General features: G+C 40.0%; 1 protein-coding gene across 1 annotated transcript in view; it reads right to left on the reverse strand.

Annotated features, from left to right (window-relative positions):
• COL6A6 (collagen type VI alpha 6 chain) overlaps positions 1–20,518 on the reverse strand; it is a 286,317-nt gene that overhangs the window by 108,190 nt on the left and 157,609 nt on the right. The window contains exons 20-24 of the mRNA XM_040353048.1: positions 17,959–18,021; positions 17,456–17,521; positions 16,153–16,206; positions 14,532–14,567; positions 13,256–13,318 (exon numbers count right to left, since the gene is read on the reverse strand). Coding sequence (XP_040208982.1) covers positions 13,256–13,318; positions 14,532–14,567; positions 16,153–16,206; positions 17,456–17,521; positions 17,959–18,021 — 282 coding nt within the window. The remainder of the gene's footprint in view (positions 1–13,255; positions 13,319–14,531; positions 14,568–16,152; positions 16,207–17,455; positions 17,522–17,958; positions 18,022–20,518) is intronic.

The raw sequence follows: 20,518 nt of genomic DNA on the forward strand, positions 1-20,518 counted from the left end.
CGTGGATCAAGAAGGGTTGCCAGCCAGTAATGATCCCTCTCCTTGATACCACGGAGAGGGATCAGGGAGCCCATGCAGCATATGTTTGCAGAGGCATTGGATTCTGACTCCCCTGGATCACTGAGGATGACATTATCAGGCACTACCTCCTTTCAGCCACATTCCACTCCTTAGGTTTGTGGGGACTGAAAAACATTCCTTGAAGACTGCTGCGTGTTATCCTCCAAATCCATGCTGACACAATCCTCCTCCTCTTCTTCATGTGTGTTTGGTGGCCCCGCAGGAATGCATAAAGGGGGCCTTGAGAGAAAGGAAGTCCTCATCTTCCTCCTGCTGTTCTGCCTCAAGTGCCCTGTCCATGTTTCCACAAAGCGTGTGGACAGTGCATGCATCCTTAATCATTAGCCTCTGGAGTGGTAAAAAGAACCCAAGCTCCACTGAGCCTGTCCTGGTGCCAGGTTGAATTCCTGTTGAATGTCAACTAGTCGAGCACTGGCATTGTATGACCGCCGAAAATGGCCACAGACTTTTCTCGCCTGCCTCAGAAGTTCCTGTAAGCCTGGGTACCTGGTCAAGAAATGCTGCACCACCAAATTCAGGACGTGTGCCAAGCATGGAACATGGGTCAAGTGTCCCTGTTGGAGGGCGGAGAGAAGGTTGGTGCCATTGTCGCATACAGCCATTCCTGGCTCAAGCTGCCATGGCGTCAACCACCTCTGAGCCTGCCCCTGCAGAGCTGACAGAAACTCTTCCCCTGTGTGGCTCCTTTCCCCTAAGCAGACCAACTGAAGCACCGCATAGCATCTTTTAGCCTGACGGCTTGTGTAGCCCCTTGAACGCTTAGAGATCACTGCAGGTTCAGAGGACAATTCTGCATAAGAGACATGCCTGCTGGACCATGAGTCAGCGGTAATATGAACCTTGCTGCTGACTGCCCTGTCCAATGAGGCCAAAACATTGCTTTCCACATGATGGCGGAGAGCTGGAATTACCTTACTTATAAATAATTCGTTTTTGAACCTACCACTGTTGTACTGCACATTCCACAAATGGGGCAGAGTCTACCAGCTGAAAAGGCAGCAGTTGCAGTGCTAGCAATTTGTCCAAGCTAGCATTTAGATGCTGAGCATGTGGATGGCTGGGACAGACCCCCCACTAAGTATAAACTTAGTGGGGGGTCAGCAACTGGGGTAGCACCCTTACATCTAGATCCCCATCAGAGTGACCCCTTACATCAACTGTCCCCATCAGAGTACATAAGGTGTCCCCATCAGAGTTCAGCAACTGGGGTAGCAGAGGGGGAGGGGTGTATACAGAGGGGGTTTTTAATCAGTTTCAGCTGCTTTGCTGTTAATTGAAATTAAAAACAGGTGCACTAGATGGGCAACAATGAGACAACCTCCAAAACAGGAATGTTTTTTTCAGGTGGAGGTGTCTGACATTTTTTTCCCCTACTCATCTTTTCTGACTATTTTTCACTAGTTTTGCATTTGGATAGGGTAATTGTCACTACTGGTAGCATAAGGTGATACTTGGACCCTATAAAGTTTGCACAGACAGTCCAACTCCTCCAGGATGGCACATCAATACATGCCATTGCCAGAAGGTTTGCTGTGTTTCCCAGCACAGTCTCAAGAGCATGGAGGAGATTTCAGGAGACAGGCAATTACTCTAGAAGAGCTGGACAGGGCCGTAGAAGGTCCTTAACCCATCAGCAGAACTGGTATCTGCTCCTTTGTGCAAAGAGGAACAAGATGAGCACTGCCAGAACCCCACAAAATGATCTTCAGCAGGCCACTAGTATGAATGTCTCTGACCAAACAATCAGAAACAGACTTAATGGGAGTGACCTGAGGGCCCGACGTCCTCTAGTGTGCTCTGTGCTCACTGCTGGACACTGTGGAGCTCGATTGGCATTTTCCATAGAACACCAAAATTGTCAGGTCCGCCACTGGTGCCCCATGCTTTTTACAGATGAAAGCAGGTTCACCCTGAGCATATGTGACAGACGTAAAAGGGTCTGGAGAAACCACAGAGAACTTTATGCTGCCTGTAACATCGTTCAGCATGACCGGTTTGGTGGTGGGTCAGTGGTGGTCTGTGGAGACATATCCATGGAGGGACGCACAGACCTCTACAGGCTACACAATGGCAACCTAACTGCCATTAGGTATCGGGATGAAACCCTTGGACCCATTGTTAGACCCTACGCTGGTGGGTCCTGGATTCCTCCTGGCGCACGCCAATGCTCTGCCTCATGTGGCGAGAGCATGCAGCCAGTTCCTGGAGGATGAAGAAATTGATACCATTAAATGGTCCCCACGCTCACCTGACCTAAATCCAAAAGTACACCTCTGGTACATTATGTTTCAGGCCATGCGGTGCCACCAGGTTGCACCTCAGTCTGTTCAGGAGCTCAGTGATGCTCTGGTCCAGATCTGGGAGGAAATACCCCAGGACACCATCCACCGTCTCACTGGGGGCATGCCCTGATGTTGTCAGGCATTCATACAAGCACTTGGGGGCTATACAAACTACTGAGGACCATTCTGAGTTGTTGCAATGAAATTTCAGCAAAATTGACTAGTTTGCTGCATCATTTTTTCACTTTGATTTTCGGGGCGTCTTTGAAATTAGCCCTCTGTAGGTGGATAATTTTCATTTCCATCAAATGATATGCCATCCTTTACACATTACCCAGTCCATATCAGTATAGATATCCAGCATGAGATTTTTGCCCGTTGAGACCTGATATGTTTTCAAAGTGTTCCTTTAATTCTTTTGAGCAGTGTATGTATATATATATAGCCATGTGGGGGACACAGCAAACATATGGAAGAAGGTGTTCTGGTCAGATGCGACCAAAATATTACTTTTTATCCTACTAGCAAAACGCTATGTGTGACTGAAAACTAACACTACACATCGCCCTGAAACACACCATCCCCATTCTGAAACATGGTGGTGACAGCATCATGTTGTGAGGATGCTTTTATTTAGCAGGGACATGGAAGCTGGTCAGAATTGATGGGAAGATGGATGGAGCCAAATACAGGGCAATCCTAGAAGAAAACCTGTTAGTTTTCAAAAGACTATAGACTGGGGTGGAGGTTCACCTTCTAGTAGGACAACAACCCTAAACATACAGCCAGAGTTAAAAATGGAATTCAGAGATACCCATGCCTTTCTGTATTTCTTCTGCTGTATATCTCTTTATCTTTATCTTCTGCTTTATCTCACTTCTATCAGGAATGCTACATATACCAAAAATGTTTCTATATCCACTACAAAGGCGTGCGTACAGGGTGTGGCGGGTTTGCCTGCTGGGCACACCCTAATCCCTATGTGTGACACAGATTCCCCTTGCTGCCTAGGCCCCCCTAAACCTCATTGCCCCCCCCCCCCGGTTCAGGTTGGAATGGAGCGCAGGGAGGGGGCCAGTAAATACTTCATTTACCAGCTCCTTCCTTTTCTGAATGATTACAATGAGTAAACGGTACCGATCAATAACTGTTTTCCTACGTAACGGAAGCATTGTAAACTGTTTTACTATGCTTCAGCTTGTGAATAAACAGGAAGCTGTTCAAAACACTTCCCATTCATTCACTGTCCCGTGCAGCTGAGGCTACAATGATAGGGACTGGGCAATCTCTGTCCTCAGTCCCTTTCTCTATGTCAAAACTAAGAGAGTTTGAGCTTTGGGGTGTACACCCTAATGCAATAGGCTGTGCATCCCTATGATCCACTGAATTATATCTAAGGTCAAAATCTTTAACATTTTGAATAGAGTGATAAGGGGTTACGACCTGCTGGGGAGATGCACCGCCTTTATTTGTTCTGTTGATCATTATAAGTGGGACTAAAGGTGGCTGAAAATCTGACAATTCTAAATTTTGAGTAGTCTCTATGGTTGCCACCTCATCCCTTTAAACTCAAACCCATATGAATTACATTTTGAGGCTAATTTAATTCAAATAAGGCACCAAGTGAGTTTAATTACCACCTTAATCAGCCACAGAACCTGTATAATTAATATGGGATCGGTTTTAAATTGACAAGGTGGCACCCCTAGTTGTCACTAAAGCAGAAATAATCAATTTGTGATAACGATATGCATTTGTTAGCAAAAGCATGTGTAAACAGAATTATATTTTGCATCACTCTGGTTTGCAGGGTTGTTCACACATGCACACACTAATGAACACAGCGTAAAAGAAAATGACATATAATAACAAACACAACGATCGTTATGATTAAAAACTTAACAGCTGAGTTTTATAAAACCAGTTTTATCCAGTGACAGTACTGGTGGTGTCTGTCTGTGAACTCTGGATTACAGATCTGTGTTTTACAAAGCGGTTATTTCACAGTAATTTACCATCTCATTCACATGCTTGGATGATGCCTGCCTTATACTTGTACTTTTGTGCAGCACTCAGAAGCAGTATCTCATCCAATGTGATGTTTTGCCAAATCCCAATGTTATCATGTGGAAATTCTTATTTTGCAATAAACATTATTTCTGGTTTATTAAGCACAGCTTCTGACAATTCACAAGACATGTGGTAGCGCAATATTCAAACATTATTGGTTTTATAAACGCTAAGTCCACCTGTTACACCATGTTATACCCACACCCAAAATGTTCCCCTCCATGACAGCGTGTGGGGGGTTCTCCACACTTGCAGCAACTGTCATTTTTTAAATTGGCGTAAGGCCTCGTACACGCGACCGAGGAACTCGTTGGAAAAGACACATCGTTTTCCTCGACGAGTTCCTTGTTAGGCTTGTCGAGGAACTCGACAAGCTTGCTTTGCGTACACACGGTCAAGACAAAATTTTCTCGTTCTCAACGCGGTGACGTACAACACATACAATGGCAGGGGAAGTTCGATTCCACTGGCACAACCCTTGGGGCTGCTTTTGCTAATCTCATGTTACTGCGTGTTAAGTAAAAGTTTGGTAAGAGACGATTTGCACTTTTCAGTCTGTTACAGCGTGAAAAATGTGTTATCTCCACTACAGACGCTACTTTTTCCGAAGGTGCGCTCCCGTCTCATATTTTATTCTGAGCATGCGCCGGTTTCTTAGCATACACACGCTCGAGTTTCTCGCCCGACGAGGAACACAATGAGGAAATTGAGACTCCCGTCTTGGAAAAAGAGAACTTGTTCTCTTTTTTCCTCGTCGAGTTCCTCGACGGTTTCCTCTATGAAAAACGTACACACGAGCGTTTTCCTCTGCAAAAAAGCTCTCCCACCAAGTTTCTTGATGGATTCTATCAAGGAAAACGTGTGTACGAGGCCTAACTGTGCTGGGCTAGTTAGTGAGGTAACAATCAATGTTTCTTTTTGACAGCGTCAAAAAGAAAATTCAAAGAAGCAGGATGGAATGGATTCTCAGTGAAGGAATTTCTCACAGTATATGTGAATTATGTTCAGTAGTCCATTTGTTCCAAATGTGAATTTTAAAAGCAAATAATAATGTTAAGGGCAAAGTACCTTCTAATGATATCCGTCAAGCCATCAAATGCACTCAGATTTGTCATACAAATGTTTGTAAGAAAATCTACTAGTGTATGGCAAGCTTGAGACTTTAAGGAACTAGTTTAAAAATTTTCAAAAAGTGGAGCATTTTACAAGCTTTAGATAACAGAGATGAGTTTGGATGTCCTCGAAACGCAGCTCTAACCTGAACTCCAAATTCCTGATTTTTTTTTGCTCCAGTGAGCTGCAGGCCAGGTCATTCCCTGCCTTACAGCTCATGTGAGTTTTGAACTGGGGGCATGGCCCAACCCAGGGAGTTTGAAGGATACTTGAGCATCTCTAGTTTTAAGGATCATACACTCAGCAAAACATGGTAAAATGCTCATGTTAGTACTTGAACCAATAACCATAATACTGCAAGACAGAACTGCTTAGCACTAAGCCACTTTACTCCCCAAAACATTACTTTTAAAAATAATCTCTTCTCTATGACAATCTCTATGTAAAAGCATGTACACAGAGTTGCGTATTTAATGTCACCACCATGAAGAATTGTTCCACAGAACCCAGATCTATAAAACTCTGCACTCTGCATTTATTTGGGCTTTAAATTGATCATTTGATGTAACACGTTTTTAGAAACAAAAAGAAATGGAAGACTGATGGGCCCTTATGTTTTCTTTAATTTTTTTAACATTTTTCCCGGATGCAGAAACTTGACCTTAACCAAGCAAGTTTTCATTAACTTACTTATTTATTTAGAACATTAAAACGTGAAAAAAAAAAGAATGATATATTGCTTTTGCCTCCTCATAACAGGCCAGCTTGATACTATCTGATTAAGGATCAGCTTCTGGTCATGGAGATACCAGCTCTTATGAGTTATGTGTTTAGCTAGTAAAGCGATCCCTTGATAATTATTTATTTATTTATTTTCTAATCAGTCAGCGTGCTAAGCAAAAAAAAAACAAGCAGGTTCCTCTGTCTACACAATTAACAATAATGCTTGAAATGGTGAAGGAACACCACGACAGCAAATTTGGACCTGATTTGGGTTCTGTAGGTTTGGTTCTCTCACTGTAAAAACTAGCAGTCTATGCAACATTAAGGTAACTGCTTGATAATTATTTAGTATTAAAAGTATGTTTCTAATGCACACAAGGCAATCATTTAATATTTCTTAATAAGTATGTAGTAACATACATCTGTAGTAACATACATCACATACATCTTTTTGGACATTGTGTAATTTTCCAATCTCCCCAAATATAATTAAATTATGAATAAAGCAACATTTTATTAGCTCTGGATAGAATGTAGAGAATTTGAACAACTGCCAGGTTTTTATTGATATCTGTGCCCCTGTAAGGGAGATCCTCTCTCTTCCTTTATTGTGTTTACTGTTATTACTGAGTGAAATTGAACGAAAATTTCCAGTGTTTGGTTGCCACCAGAACAGAAACAGGGGGAAATCTTCCAATAGGCACATTAGTTCCATTGACTCTGGTGTCAACCAGGGATTCTATCACTTCAAAGTATTTTCCTCCCACTTCTTCTTTTGGGACAGGAAGTATAGGGAAATCTCCCCAATGGGGCACAAATGGCATAACAAAATGGGTAGGGATTATAACACTTTTGCCTTTAGCTCTATTTATATTGCCTAAACATGAGAGTGGGTATGCCTAGAAGGGACATGTTGGGCCATGCTGCTAGTGTTTGTTTATTAGAAGGATATTTTGGCATAAGTATCTACATATTACATATTGTCAGAACCAGCAACAGACTGCTGATTGGTCTTTGAAGGTTTGGAAAATACTGGCGCAAGATTGAGTGAAAGCATAGTCAATATCATATATTAAAGTTTTTACTGAGATTCAATCACCAGAGGAAGCAGATGGACAAGAGCAGGGGTCAGGACTGTGTGAACTATCTGAGACTAGATAACTATAACACACAGAGATAGAGGCAACAGAGACCAAAGGCTGTGTCACCAGAGGGTGGCAATAGCTCACTGTGAGGACCTGAGAATGCATGACTTTTGCCAGAGCTTCTCAGGCTGGGGGCCTTGCTAGTGACTGAACTGAGGCAGACAAACAGACTGGCCTATAATACTTAAGACAAGCTAAAAAATGCACTTGATCAGAAGGTTGCAAGTAGCACCAAACAGGAATAACCCAACAGCTACTTCTAGACCAAAAGGATGTCTAGAAAGCAGACACTCAAGATATGTGGCAGGCATAAAAAAAAAGATCGGAAGGTTGCTGGAAGCCACCACACAGACAGAAGCAACCAACAGCTTGTACAGGAAAAAAAGGGCTTCTGGCAATAAAAAATTTTTTTTTTGTGACAAAGGAATCATTTTACACTCATGTGATATCGCCGCTGTGAATTAACCATTTTTAGGAGAACATTATTATAGGATGAATAAAGAACAGGTTAAACAAATGCTTCCATCTCAGTAAATTCATACAGTACTAAGAGTCATACAGTCCAAACAAAATGTGAATGCTAAAATCCAATAGCAGAAATCTCATTGCTGAAAAGTAACTGAATATTATGCTCGAAGGGAAAAGAATCAGAGCTAAGCAAGTATTGGGATACCATACACCGCAGTCCAATCATGATGCAGTACTTGGCTATAACCAAGAAGTTGTTATAAACATTACTGCCAAGTGCTAAGTTGATTGAGGATATTTTATGGCCAAGTTGTTTATATACTTAACATCTGGGATATATTTACTTCTGTGAAAACTGAGATTAAATGTAGAAAGCCCATAAGATTTGAAGACGAGGATGAGACAAATACTGGGGAATGTTTTTTTAAATTTAAGCATTTTTACAGTAAATTATGTAGATTGTTTTGCACACTTAAAGTAGAACTAAAGGCATTTGTTTTTCATTTTGTATAGAGGAAGGAAGGTTTTTAACCCCTGCCAAGTTTTTGTTCTTTATGTGTCCCATTGGGGAGATTTCCCTTTACTAATTGTGCCATAGAAAAAAGAAAAAAAGGGAGAAAATCCATTCAAATGGAGGAAATCCCTGGTTGTCACCAGGGTTACCCATTGAAAGATTTCTCTTCTATTAGTGTTCTGAGGACAACCACAAATTTGGTATTTTCTTTCATTTTCACTTTGCATGATAATGTCAAACAGGACAAATAGAGAAGGTGAATCTACCTGATGGGTACGCAAGTAGCAGTAAAAACCTGACAGGTGTTCTATTCCTCTCAAATTTGACCTAAAAAAATAAATAAATAAGTTTTGCTTATAGTTATTCTTTAAGGTTCTTGCAAATTTAATAAAAAAAAAAAATCACTGGTCCTCTAGTCTGTCACACCACATCTCCTCTAAGATTATCTCTCTTGACCAAGTAGGCTTCATCCCCGGTAGGGAAGCGAGGGATAACACTATTAAAGCCATAAATATACAAAATTGGCTCACAAAGTCTAAAATTCCTGGATTCCTTCTCTCTCTTGACGCGGAGAAGGCTTTCGACAGAATAGCTTGGGACTATATGAGTGAAGCTTTAAAAGCACTAGGATTTCGAGAACGTATAATCCATTTTATTCTTCTGCTTTATTCTTCTCCCACAGCTAAGATTAAAGTGAATGGTTGCTTGTCGGAAGCCTTCTCCGTGTCCAATGGGACGCGTCAGGGATGCCCTTTGTCCCCAATTATTTTTGTCATCCTCCTAGAGCCCATGCTCAATAGGCTTAGGAACAACCCGGGACATAGTGGGTGTTGAGATCAAGAAGAAGACCTATAAACTAGCTGCATTTGCAGATGATGTCCTTCTTTTTCTCTCAAACCCTTTAATAACTATACCCAATTTGTTGAAAGATTTCTCCCTCTTCAATTCGCTTTCTAATCTAAAAATTAACTTTACTAAATCCACGGCTCTGAACATTTCCTTACCTGATGCTACGGTCTCCTTATGCAAAACCAATTTTCCTTTTCACTGGGAAGAAGATTCATTGACTTATCTAGGAATAAAATTGACTCCGAATTTAAAGGACCTTTATAGCAAAAATTTCTTACCCTTACTCAAGAATATTAAAAGTGATTTGTTATCTTGGGATAAAGGATTTTTTTCCTGGTTCGGAAGAGCAGACATCATTAAAATGAATATCCTTCCCAGAATTCTCTACCTACTACAGACTATACCCATTAAAATTCCTTCCTCGTTTTTTAAAGATTTTAAACGTATGTGTACAAAATTCATTTGGAATCTAAAACAGCCACGTATAAAATGGGACAAACTCATTATTCCCAAACTTCGGGGTGGTATAGGACTACCTGATGTGCAAAAGTATTACTGGGCTTGCCACTTGACTCGCATACTTGATTGGCATTTACATGCCCATACTAAAGCTTGGGTTGAGTTGGAAGAAGTATGCTCCTCTCCTGCTCTGCCACTGATCCACTTACCTTGGATTACCGCACGCAAAATTCCACCTGTCACATGTTCTCACCCTTTTAAAGGTGCTACTTTGCAAATTTTTAGGACTCTTTGTAAGAACTTTCATTTTTCCTCTGTATATGGTCCCCTGACTCCTATAAATTTTAATCCAGAAATTTCTCCAAAATACTCTATAATTAATGCATCTGATTCTACATGCTTCAACTCGATTAGAGCTGAATCCTTTTTTGAAAAAGTTAACCTTCTCACGCTCGATTCATTTCAACTTTCCAACCCGGGTGTTATTATACCTCCTACTGAATATAAAATGATAAAACATTTTTTTTATAGAACTGGCTCGGATTCCATATGGCATAGACGCAAAACTCCTTTTGAGATCTTATGTCTCAAAAATTCACCTCAGAAACATTTAATATCCACGACTTATGCCTCTTTTTTCACAGATTACGACCTCAAGGGGGACATAGTGAATCTCAAATGGGAAAACGATCTTAATATCTCCCTCTCCCATGATGAATGGGAACATGTATTTCAGCATATCCATAAGGGCTCTTTAAATTTATTGACCCAAGAGAATAACTATAAATTGTACTCTAGATGGTATAGGACTCCTATCATCATTCACAAATATAATGAAAACATTTCACCTTTAATGTGTAACTCTGCTCAAGGTACAATCTTACACATATGGTGGGAATGTGTTCTGATAAAGCCCTTCTGGAAAGATATCCATCGCTTAATTTCTCGCATTACAACATTCACCCCTGATTTCACTGCTGCCCAATATCTACTACACCATTCCTCATTCCCTTATTACACTTATAAAAAATCATTAATGCTTCACCTTATCAATGCTGCTAAGCTTTGTATACCTATTAGATGGACACAATCTTCACCTCCTACCATCTCAGACTGGTTTAAGAAAATTGAACACATTGCCGAAATGGAAGAATTAATTTTTCAATCCAGGGATTCACCAAAATCCTTCTATGACAAGTGGGCTTGTTGGTTAAACTTTAAAAATTCCACTGAGTTTCATTCGTTCAACAATGCATCGCCGTGAAATTTTTATATTTCATTCTCTCCTAACACTCCTTCTTATATAATCTTGATGAGGTTATTATCTGTTGTTATATGTATGTATTCCCTCTCTTTTTCCTCTTTCCCTTCCCTTTCCTTTTCCACCCCTTCCCCTCTTCCTCCTTTTGTTTTTGTCCTTTATTGGACATGACATGTACCTATGCAACATTTGAATTCTCCCTATGTGGAGCATTTTGTGTAGTCTACTTATTATATGATTTATATAATTTATGTATACTTACTGTTATATATTTAATTCTTAAAACTTCAATAAAATATTTGAAACAAAAAGAATAACATTGTTACTTGACAGCCTGTCTTCTTTGCGCTACTTTCCCCATGGTCCCACGCTTTCCCATGCACCCACTGTAGTCCAGTGGCTGGGATGGCATTTCTGGACATGATAGGGACACAGGACTTTTTCACCTGCAGATAAAGTGCTTGCCAACCAAGCAGCCATTTAGCAAACCCTAGCTGGGTGAATCCTTAGTCACCTAAACCAGACTGATTTGGATTTTACACACGGCTACTGTGGGTAGAACATCAGACTGCAGGTAGAGCACAGGGTTTGATACTGTAAGTATCTGAGGTGATCTATGGATTGAAACTGTTTATTACTCCACATGGTACACATTGAAAATAAACCTGTTAAAAACCTACAAAATCCAAACTGAGCATATGTGGGTAAAATTCATAACCAAAGCAGCTGAATTTAAAAGCAAATTTATTTTTATCCTATAAAAGTTAAGCTTGGTCATTGCCCTTCTTCCTCTTAAGGTTAGCCATTTGCCCTTCCATATGGCCTCATTGATCAATAGGGAGGCAGGAGGAGCAAGGCCAAGCTTAACTTGAGATGTGCAGATAAATTCAGCTGCTTACATTGCTGGATAATTTTCTGACATATTCACAGTTGGAAACTGCTTCATATGCATTATTAATAAAGAAAATCTTTGCAAAATTCTAAATTTGAGCTGCAAACATAAAGTGAAAATCTCATATGAAATAAAACACCAAGATATTGGCTAAAATATAGTATGCTGAAACCATAAACCAATAAACTTAATTATCCACTATAAAAGTTCAAATGTTTAAAAAAACATTTAACAGCTTAGTGGAAGCATACAAAGGGGTTGATTTAATAAAGGCAAACTTACTGCGCACTTTGCAAAGTGCAGTTCCCCTTTGCAAGTGCAGTTGCTCCAAAGCTTAGTAAATAAGGGAAAGCTCTGATGACTTCTATCATGCAATCCTGTGCAAGCAAAAATGCAGTTTTTTTAATTTTCCGGGCACATGATTGGGTATTGTTTGCAAAGTGGAGCTTTACCTCATTTACAAGATTCTGGAGCAACTGCACTTGCAGAATGCAATTGCACTTTCCGAAGTGCAGTCTATTTGGCTTTAGTAAATCAACCCCAAATTGTCCATGTGAAAACACAGTGCAAGGTGCCATATATCCAAATGTTATTAACAGCCTTCTAAGAAAATCTATTTCATAAGTGTCTATCAATCAAAAAAGCATAAAATAACATCCAAAATTCTTAATTCTTCCAATCTTCCACACTAAAGAATTACTGTGTATTGTGTCCAGGTGAGAACTGCCAGCATCCCCTCTCTCACCTTATTAAATCAACCTTATAATGAAAAAAGTCTGATGCACATATTCCTTTTAAGGCTGGGTTCACACTTGTCCAACAGACCCTCCGACATTGGCAGCTCATGTAGCATGACGTGTGAAAATCAATGTTTCCCTATGAGAGCTGTCTTAACTCGTCCGACACAAGTCGGTCCGACTTTGAAAATGCTCTCTGTACTGCTTTGGTCTGACTTTGATCCTACTTCAGCCCATTGAATATCATTGAAGTCGGATCAAAGTAGGAGCCTTGTCCTTACCATCCGACTTTTGACATCAGACATTGTGATTAGCAGCAGTAAAAGGAATTAATCTCACTCTGGGATTATTTTGATTGGTCAAAGGAACAAGTCAGACTATCACAAAGTCGGATCAAAGTAGTATCCTGTTCATGAAAGTCGGAAGGATGTAGGACCAATGTAGGACCAATGTAGGATCAATGCAGAATCAATGTAAGACCAATGTTTCCAGAGCAAAGTAGGATGTAAGTCGTGTAGTATAGTGTGAACCCAGCCTAAAGCCAGGATAGGGTTGTCAGTCCTCTGGAAAAAGTACCAGTCTCAGGCATCAAGGATCAATTTCCATATTGGAGCTCAGAGAAATACAAAGGGAACAGCATATCATGAAGATAATAACTTACCTGTGGTCCGTTTGCGCCTTGGTCACCCATAAAGCCTGGCAGACCAGGTTCACCTTTTCTTCCCTACAGAAAAATACATATATTGATTTGATATAATATATATATATATATATATATATATAATGATATTGATATTACATATAATTCCTTTAATTATATTCACCTTATAATTGCCTATATTGTTGTCCTATTCTTTTAGTCTAGACCAATCCTTTGGAAACTTTGGTATGCTTTATATATCTTACTAATAAAACAAAGTTTAAAATGCACAGGGATTTATTTTTTAATAGTGTTCTAACGGACTAGAACATGTTTGAATTGAAAATCTGTTAAATAATTTGAAGATTGAATATTGCTTCTAATGCAACACAACATTCACTCATTTATAAAACTGTATGGAAGGCATAATACTACAGCCTGGGCTGGGAGCATGACTAAGATGGAGAGGGTCACGTGGCATGTGACATCACCTCTTCTTTTTTCAGGTCCTCCCTCAGGCTGTGCAAAGTGGATTAGAGTAATCAGTCAAGGATCTAATCTGCCCAAAGGGGTTGATGGGTGGATCAGATAAATGACTAACAGCTCCATTCCACTTTTCCTGGTCTGGTGGAAGAGCCTGAAAAAGCTGGTGCGATGTCACAGGACATGTGACCTGCTCTGGCTTAGTCCCGCCCCCATCCTGGTCTGTGCCGCAGTAAGAAATAAAGTAGGAGGGCAGTTCCAATTCAGATTAACCGCTGGTGGTATGCCCTGTCATTTAGTTGTTTAGCAGTTATATCAGGGTTTCAAATCAATCTAAGCTAGAATAAAAGATTACTAGACTTGAAATTATTATATTAATTGGTATAATGAAGCTACACAATACTGGCAGCAAGGCCAACTTGTTTACCTACTCTGTCCCTTTATAGTACTTTTTATTGTATTATGTGTAAAGACAGCTCTTTCATTAATTCAGGCATACACACATTTGGATATTGTTGACTTTAAGCTATTAAATATTACATTTTTAGGTATTAAAAATCAATGGCCCGAACACAAAGTGCTTGGTCAGCATTTTAGTTCTATATGAAAAATAATAATATAAATTTCTATCATCATAACATTTTAATTTGTGAATTAATAAAGCCTATTCTATGTATTATTGGGTCTTAATTTTCATACATAAATCAGCTTTTTGATCCTAAACAGACTGTACTGATCGAGAAACACAATAATCAGAAAGGTATTTTCTTTTTTTGTTGTTGCATGGTTGTATTATTAAAATAAATAGTAATACCGGTTTTCCTGTAACTCCTCGTCTACCAGGGAGATTCTGGAAAAAATAATAAATGCGAGTGCGTAAGTAATGTAAGTACAAATTTCAATTAATAATAGTGGTTCCTTTGACAAATATGTCAATCAAATACTTAGAATGATCTTTTTTTTTTAATGGAAAAACATCTTGGGTAATAATGATCCTAGGCTGTCTGTAATTGCTTTACCAAGTATGTTGACTTTGCTAAGTAAATTTTCACTTAACTTAGTGAATGAGAAGAATCTAATTGAAAATTCACGTTGTAAAGAATGCCCTGTCAGTGTAAAGAAAAATAAGAAGAAACAGGAATTTTGTTCACACATGATCATTCACTGTGCTAAGAAAAAACTGACTTTGCAAAATTAGTATTTTCTGCTCTTTTAGTAAATCCACCCCAATGTGTTGTACCATAGCATCCATTAAAATTATACTGTAAAATGAAAAAGGATGAAGTTGGGTTGTTTGGGCACAATGCCTGAATTTATTATTTCTATAGGTACTGTAATAAATAAAAAACAGTTTAGTTAGAGCTGAATTCCTGGTACAAAAAAATGTCAGTTAAATATATCCTGTTAAAATCCACAAAGGCTATAAATCCACTTTGTTTGCCCCAAATATGTTTGCAGACCCAGACATTACCTTGTAGAAGTAACAGTTACATCATCACTGTGCTGTACATAGCCTGTGCCGACAGCAGAGCAATAGGAGTGACCCAGCAGGCTCCACCCACTACAGGCTTCCTGCAGAAAACTCCCGGAGGGGCAAATACAAGACCAGTCACCCTGTACATGTAGAGAGAGCAGCGGTGACCGGTCTTTATAACAAGGCTTCTGCATGGAGGCAAGGTTTCATGCTGGATTACTGCTCCGCTCTGGAACAAAAATTCAAAGCACACAAAGATTCAAGTGGGAATACGTGTGTATTTGGACAATATTTGCTTATCCCAGAGTTCAGATTTTAAAGGAAGTAAGGGAGACAAATGCCTATCTGGCTTTAGTACTTTCCCTGACATAGAACCAGCTTGCAGCTATTGAAGTAAGAGGAAACCAACAACACCTGATCTATATGCCTGATAAAAGTGTACCTATAGCCCAAACATTTATTTTTTTATTTTTTTTGAGCCTATGTCAGATTTTTTTTTTTTTACTTTTCCGGGATTAAGTCAAGGATCATGCAGTAAATTACAAAAGTGTTGCCTTTACAATGTATCAATAAGCAGACAACATTTGCTTTTCTTTGCATTACATTATAGATTATTCATAGCCCTTTGTTAAAATGAATCATAAGTACCAGTGTGAAATGTGTAGAGAACAATTGGTTCTAGTGGTTTTTGGACCTTTTTTCTTGTTTCTGGCTATAGAAAAGTCCATAGTAAAGGTTTTATTGACAGGTACTAGAATTTCTGGAAAACGAACAAGGCATAGAAACAATGGAAAAAATATGCCACATTGGACCGTGGTAAAGTTATTTTAGTTTAAGTATTTTGGATAGAGAAGCATACTGAAAGAAATTTGTAAACAGCATAAGCTGGGAAAGTACTGAGCACATATTATTTTTCTTTTGGAGACACATTTGTAGGAAAATGGAAATGGTTATATCTTACTCCAGCTCCTCTAATTCCAGACTGCCCAGGTTTTCCTGGCTTTCCAGATTCTCCCTAAAAAAATAAAAGAATAAGATAAATATTATATAATCATGTACAGATCTCTGGGTCAGGGGTCAAGGTGACCACACCATGCATTGTGCAATCTACTAGGTTTTGACAGAGGTTCACACAAAATTAAAAAATTGAAACCTGTACATTTACACAAAAAATCTGAATATACAAAGTGGTTGAGAAAAACATTTTTTTTTTAGCGTATGAAAAACATTTTTCTCTGGTTGATTGTGTGCTTTTAGACATAGAAGCATTGTCTGCATTGTCTAGATATATCTGGTGGACAGTCTGGGTGGCTGTTCAGTGTGATCCCAGCACACATTTATGGAAATTCTGTACGTGATAGGTACTGGACACCTCCTTTTTTTTATAAAAGGAAGAAAGTGCTGCTATCAAGCGTCAGACAGAAATACAGGTAGGTTTAATAAGAGCAGATGTCTCACAGTCCATTGTTCTTGTGAGACATTATACTGCCATATATGACCACCTGAATGAAATTCATGACTTAGGATGACCAAACACAATATAACATTCAGTTTAGATGATCTGGGTAGGACTGAGCCATATAAGAACATATAATACTTGTTTTCATATTTCTTCATCATGTGTTGCGTCTTAGCACTGTTGTTCTTCTGTGGCCTCCTAGCAGGCACTTTCTGTCTACATGCACTCCATAGAGGGCTGTATGGTATTTCTGCAGGCGGGTATCCTGAAGGTATCAACAGTATGCCATGCGTGCATAAAATGAGCTGAAATGGCCACTTGTAGTCCCCATTGAAAGGCGGTGGACAGGGTGACAACGCAGAAGCACAGTTAGGAGACAGGGTGAGGAAAATGCTGTTACTCTGTAACATGAAGTGGTTGAACAAGGACCTTCATGGCAGGATAACTAGGTATTTTCATAATGAAATTTGGCAATTTTAAAATATCGATAATGATTTTTGAAACTATATTAACATGCAATAGATTATATGGGACTGTATCGATTGAGTTTTCATATACAGCATATTACCCCAAGCTTTTACAACCAGGGTTCTGTGGAGCCCTAGGGTTCCTCCAGGGGTTGCTGGGGGTTTCTGATCATGCTAATGTGCCATGATCTGTAGATAAAAATATTTAGCAGGGGATCCGTGAGAACTGTAAATTATTTCAAGGGTTCAGTTGCAGATCAATGAAAACCATATGAAAAAAGCTAATCACATGAAATAAAATGAAAGTAATAGTAATAATTTAAATGCTAAATAATCACCTCAATTCCAGGTTCTCCTTTATACCCTTTAGGCCCAGGAATGGTGGAATCAGGCCCAGGCTCTCCCTGTAAGTAACCAATGTCAAATAAGAATATGCAAGTGAATTTATGCATTGTGTATGTATAAAAAATACCAATCATTTAATTTACTGCATTTAAATGTTACAACATTATTGCTTACCCATATATTAGGGTATTATAATCCAACGTATCCAATGCTATGTAGCACACCCCCTAAGGAGCTACAAGTAGCATGGGATCCCCACACTACACATCGAATTTCAACAGGCTCTTTTTTATGTTTCATTGAGGGATATAGGTTGAGGACCTCATAAATATGCATCACAGCCCCTCCTTACTCCCACCCGCAAGCTCTGGAAGTTTCTACCAACTTTCAGACCAGGAGGGAGTGTCAGAGAGAGCTGCGAGATGCTACACCTACATGTATTTAAAACAACCGAGTTACAAAAGCATGAATTCATCAAAGAAATGTATATTCTTACCGAGTCACCTCTGAAACCTTTGTCTCCATTATCTCCTAGAGGTCCTTTTGTACCAGGACTTCCCTGTTAAGACAGCAAGTCAAAGATATTGCATATGGCTAGTAGAATGAAAGCCCAAATACATACAAATGCCTGGAGTTCTAGCTCCAGCACTCCCTGTATAAGCAGAATCAGATAGCCATGCTGATTGGATTAAAGAATATTGTGGCATAATGTATTGTGGATTAAAGTGATCCTGTGGGGTTTAAAATAAGTCTGAATCAAAGTTCTCTGCAATACAAGTAAATTTCTACTCTCCGCTATGGCAGGCCATGTCTCCTAATGTTGCTCTGTTTTAGTGCTGCAGCTTCCATAATGCTCTTTGATGTTGTTTTTTGGGTGCCTGTATCCCCCCCCCCCATGCAGTGATTTAATCTTCAACTCCTACATCACTATTGAGTCTCGCTGGGACAGAGGACTTTGAGGACAGAACAAGAACGTGTGGTGGGGGACACAGAAATTAGAGATGTGCAATTTGTTTTGGTCCAAATTTAAATTTAGAGGTTTTTTTTTGGTTTTGCAATAGCAACAAATAGTAACGAATAATTTAACGAGTAATTTGGACAAAATTGTGGTTATGAAAGAGTAATGAACAGTAACGGATTTAGTTGAAATCCAATAAAATTTGTTTTGTTAATAACTTTTTAGAACTATTAAAATTTGTATCGATTTAAATTCTGTGTGAAGAATAGCTGGTTCTTAATCAGTGTCCTGGAAAGCCGGCCACCAACGTCCTTAACAACCATGACTCATCATCTGTCAGTTGGCTTTGCCGGCAATAAAAAAATGTTAAAAAAACAGTTCCCCCTACTTCATACCAGGTCCTTTGGGTCCCTTCCATGCCAAAAAAAAGGCATGGACCCCCCAAAATCCATAACGGACCTTTATCCGAGCATGCAACTCAGCAGGTCAGGAAAGGGGGGGCGAGTGAGGGCCCACCCTCCTGAACCATACCAGGCCACATGCCCTTAACATGAGGGGGTGGGTGCTTTGGAGCAGAGGGAGCTCTGCTCCCCCACTCAAAAGCAACTTGACCCTGCATCCAATTCGCATGACAGGAGAGTGTTCTCCCCGGTTCACACGGCTCTGGGGCAGTCGCGGTCCACATTTAGAAAGGGTCCTGTGCATCTTCTGGTCCAATTCAGGTGCAAATTCAGACAAAAATTTGGACCTGATTCGCACTTAAATCAGTGAACAAAGACGCACCGGACCTCATGCTGTGAGTCACAGCATGTGTGAACTGAGCCTCAATCTGAAATTATTTTTAAAAACATGATAGGGTGACTTTAAGAAATGGGTATGTCCCACGTCTACTATGTTATCTCACAGAACTAATAAAGGATGAAACATATTTTGCTTGTTTAAATATCACTCTTTGAAAATAATACTTCTATATGTGTTTACTTTATCCATTTAGAAATGTCTTAAAATGTTTTGCTGTAAGGTGAATTTGGATTTTTAAGCTAGATGCCCTAACCCCAAACTCCCATTCAACAAGCACAATAATTTGGCTATAATGCAGGAATGCGTATACAGTAAAATGTTTTGGTATACATTGTCTCACTACCTGTGGTAGAGTTCAAAGATGAAGGAAAAAATATCCCAGGAGCAGCCCATCACACAAAACCCTCATGTAAAGAGTGGAAGCAGCCTCAGCCTAGACTCTGTCGGGGCTACACCCCCAACATGTTTTTCCTTGTCCATGCGGCTTAGTCATGGGTCACATGGGTGGGGAAAAACATGTCAGGGGTGTGGATTTGACAAGGTCTAGGCAAAGGCTGCTTCCACTTTTTACATGATGGTTTTGTGTGATGTGCTGCTCCTGGGATATCTTTTCCTTCCTCATTAACTACAATGGAGCTGAGACGAGTTCTTTCCCTGTCTGCACTTCCAGCGGTTGTCAGCATATAATGACCTACTAAAGCCTGAAGTGGCACCCTTCAACTTTTTGTATGGGGTCAGAGTTCAAAGATCACTTGTGGTGTGTTCTATTCTCAGTGTAGAGCTAACCCCAAATTAGCTGCTAGATTTTGGTGAATACACTGCTCCTAAAGCGCCCCTGCCCATTGAAATCAATGGGCAGCGCCGCCAAACCGCCGGCAAAGCTCTGCGGGTGCTTTTGACCCTTTTTCAACCGCTAGTGGGGGTTAAAAGTGCTCCAATAGTGGCCAAAAAGCCCTGCAAAAACAACGGTAAAGCACCGCTATAAATAGCGCGCTTTACCACCGACGCCCGGGTGCTGGCAGTGTGAAAGTGCCCTAAAGTAGTTTCTCAAATTCAGAAAGATGCTGCACTGGCCTCTCTGATAGGCAGGCTATTTCTGGCTTGGCTTGATTTCTGCAGCTAAGCCTAGTTGAGACTGGGCTGAGTGAAGACTTGAAGCTCCCACTTCTCTCTCTTGCTCTTACTTCTGCCCCAAGGGCAGAGCCCCCACCACAGGGGTCTGCTCCATACGACTGGACCCCAGGCTCTGCCCCCAGTCTGCCAGGCTTCTGGGTATTTATTGGACATTTCCACCTCT

The sequence above is a fragment of the Rana temporaria genome, chromosome 5 (assembly GCF_905171775.1).
Source record: "Rana temporaria chromosome 5, aRanTem1.1, whole genome shotgun sequence".
Classification (NCBI taxonomy): Eukaryota; Metazoa; Chordata; class Amphibia; order Anura; family Ranidae; genus Rana; species Rana temporaria.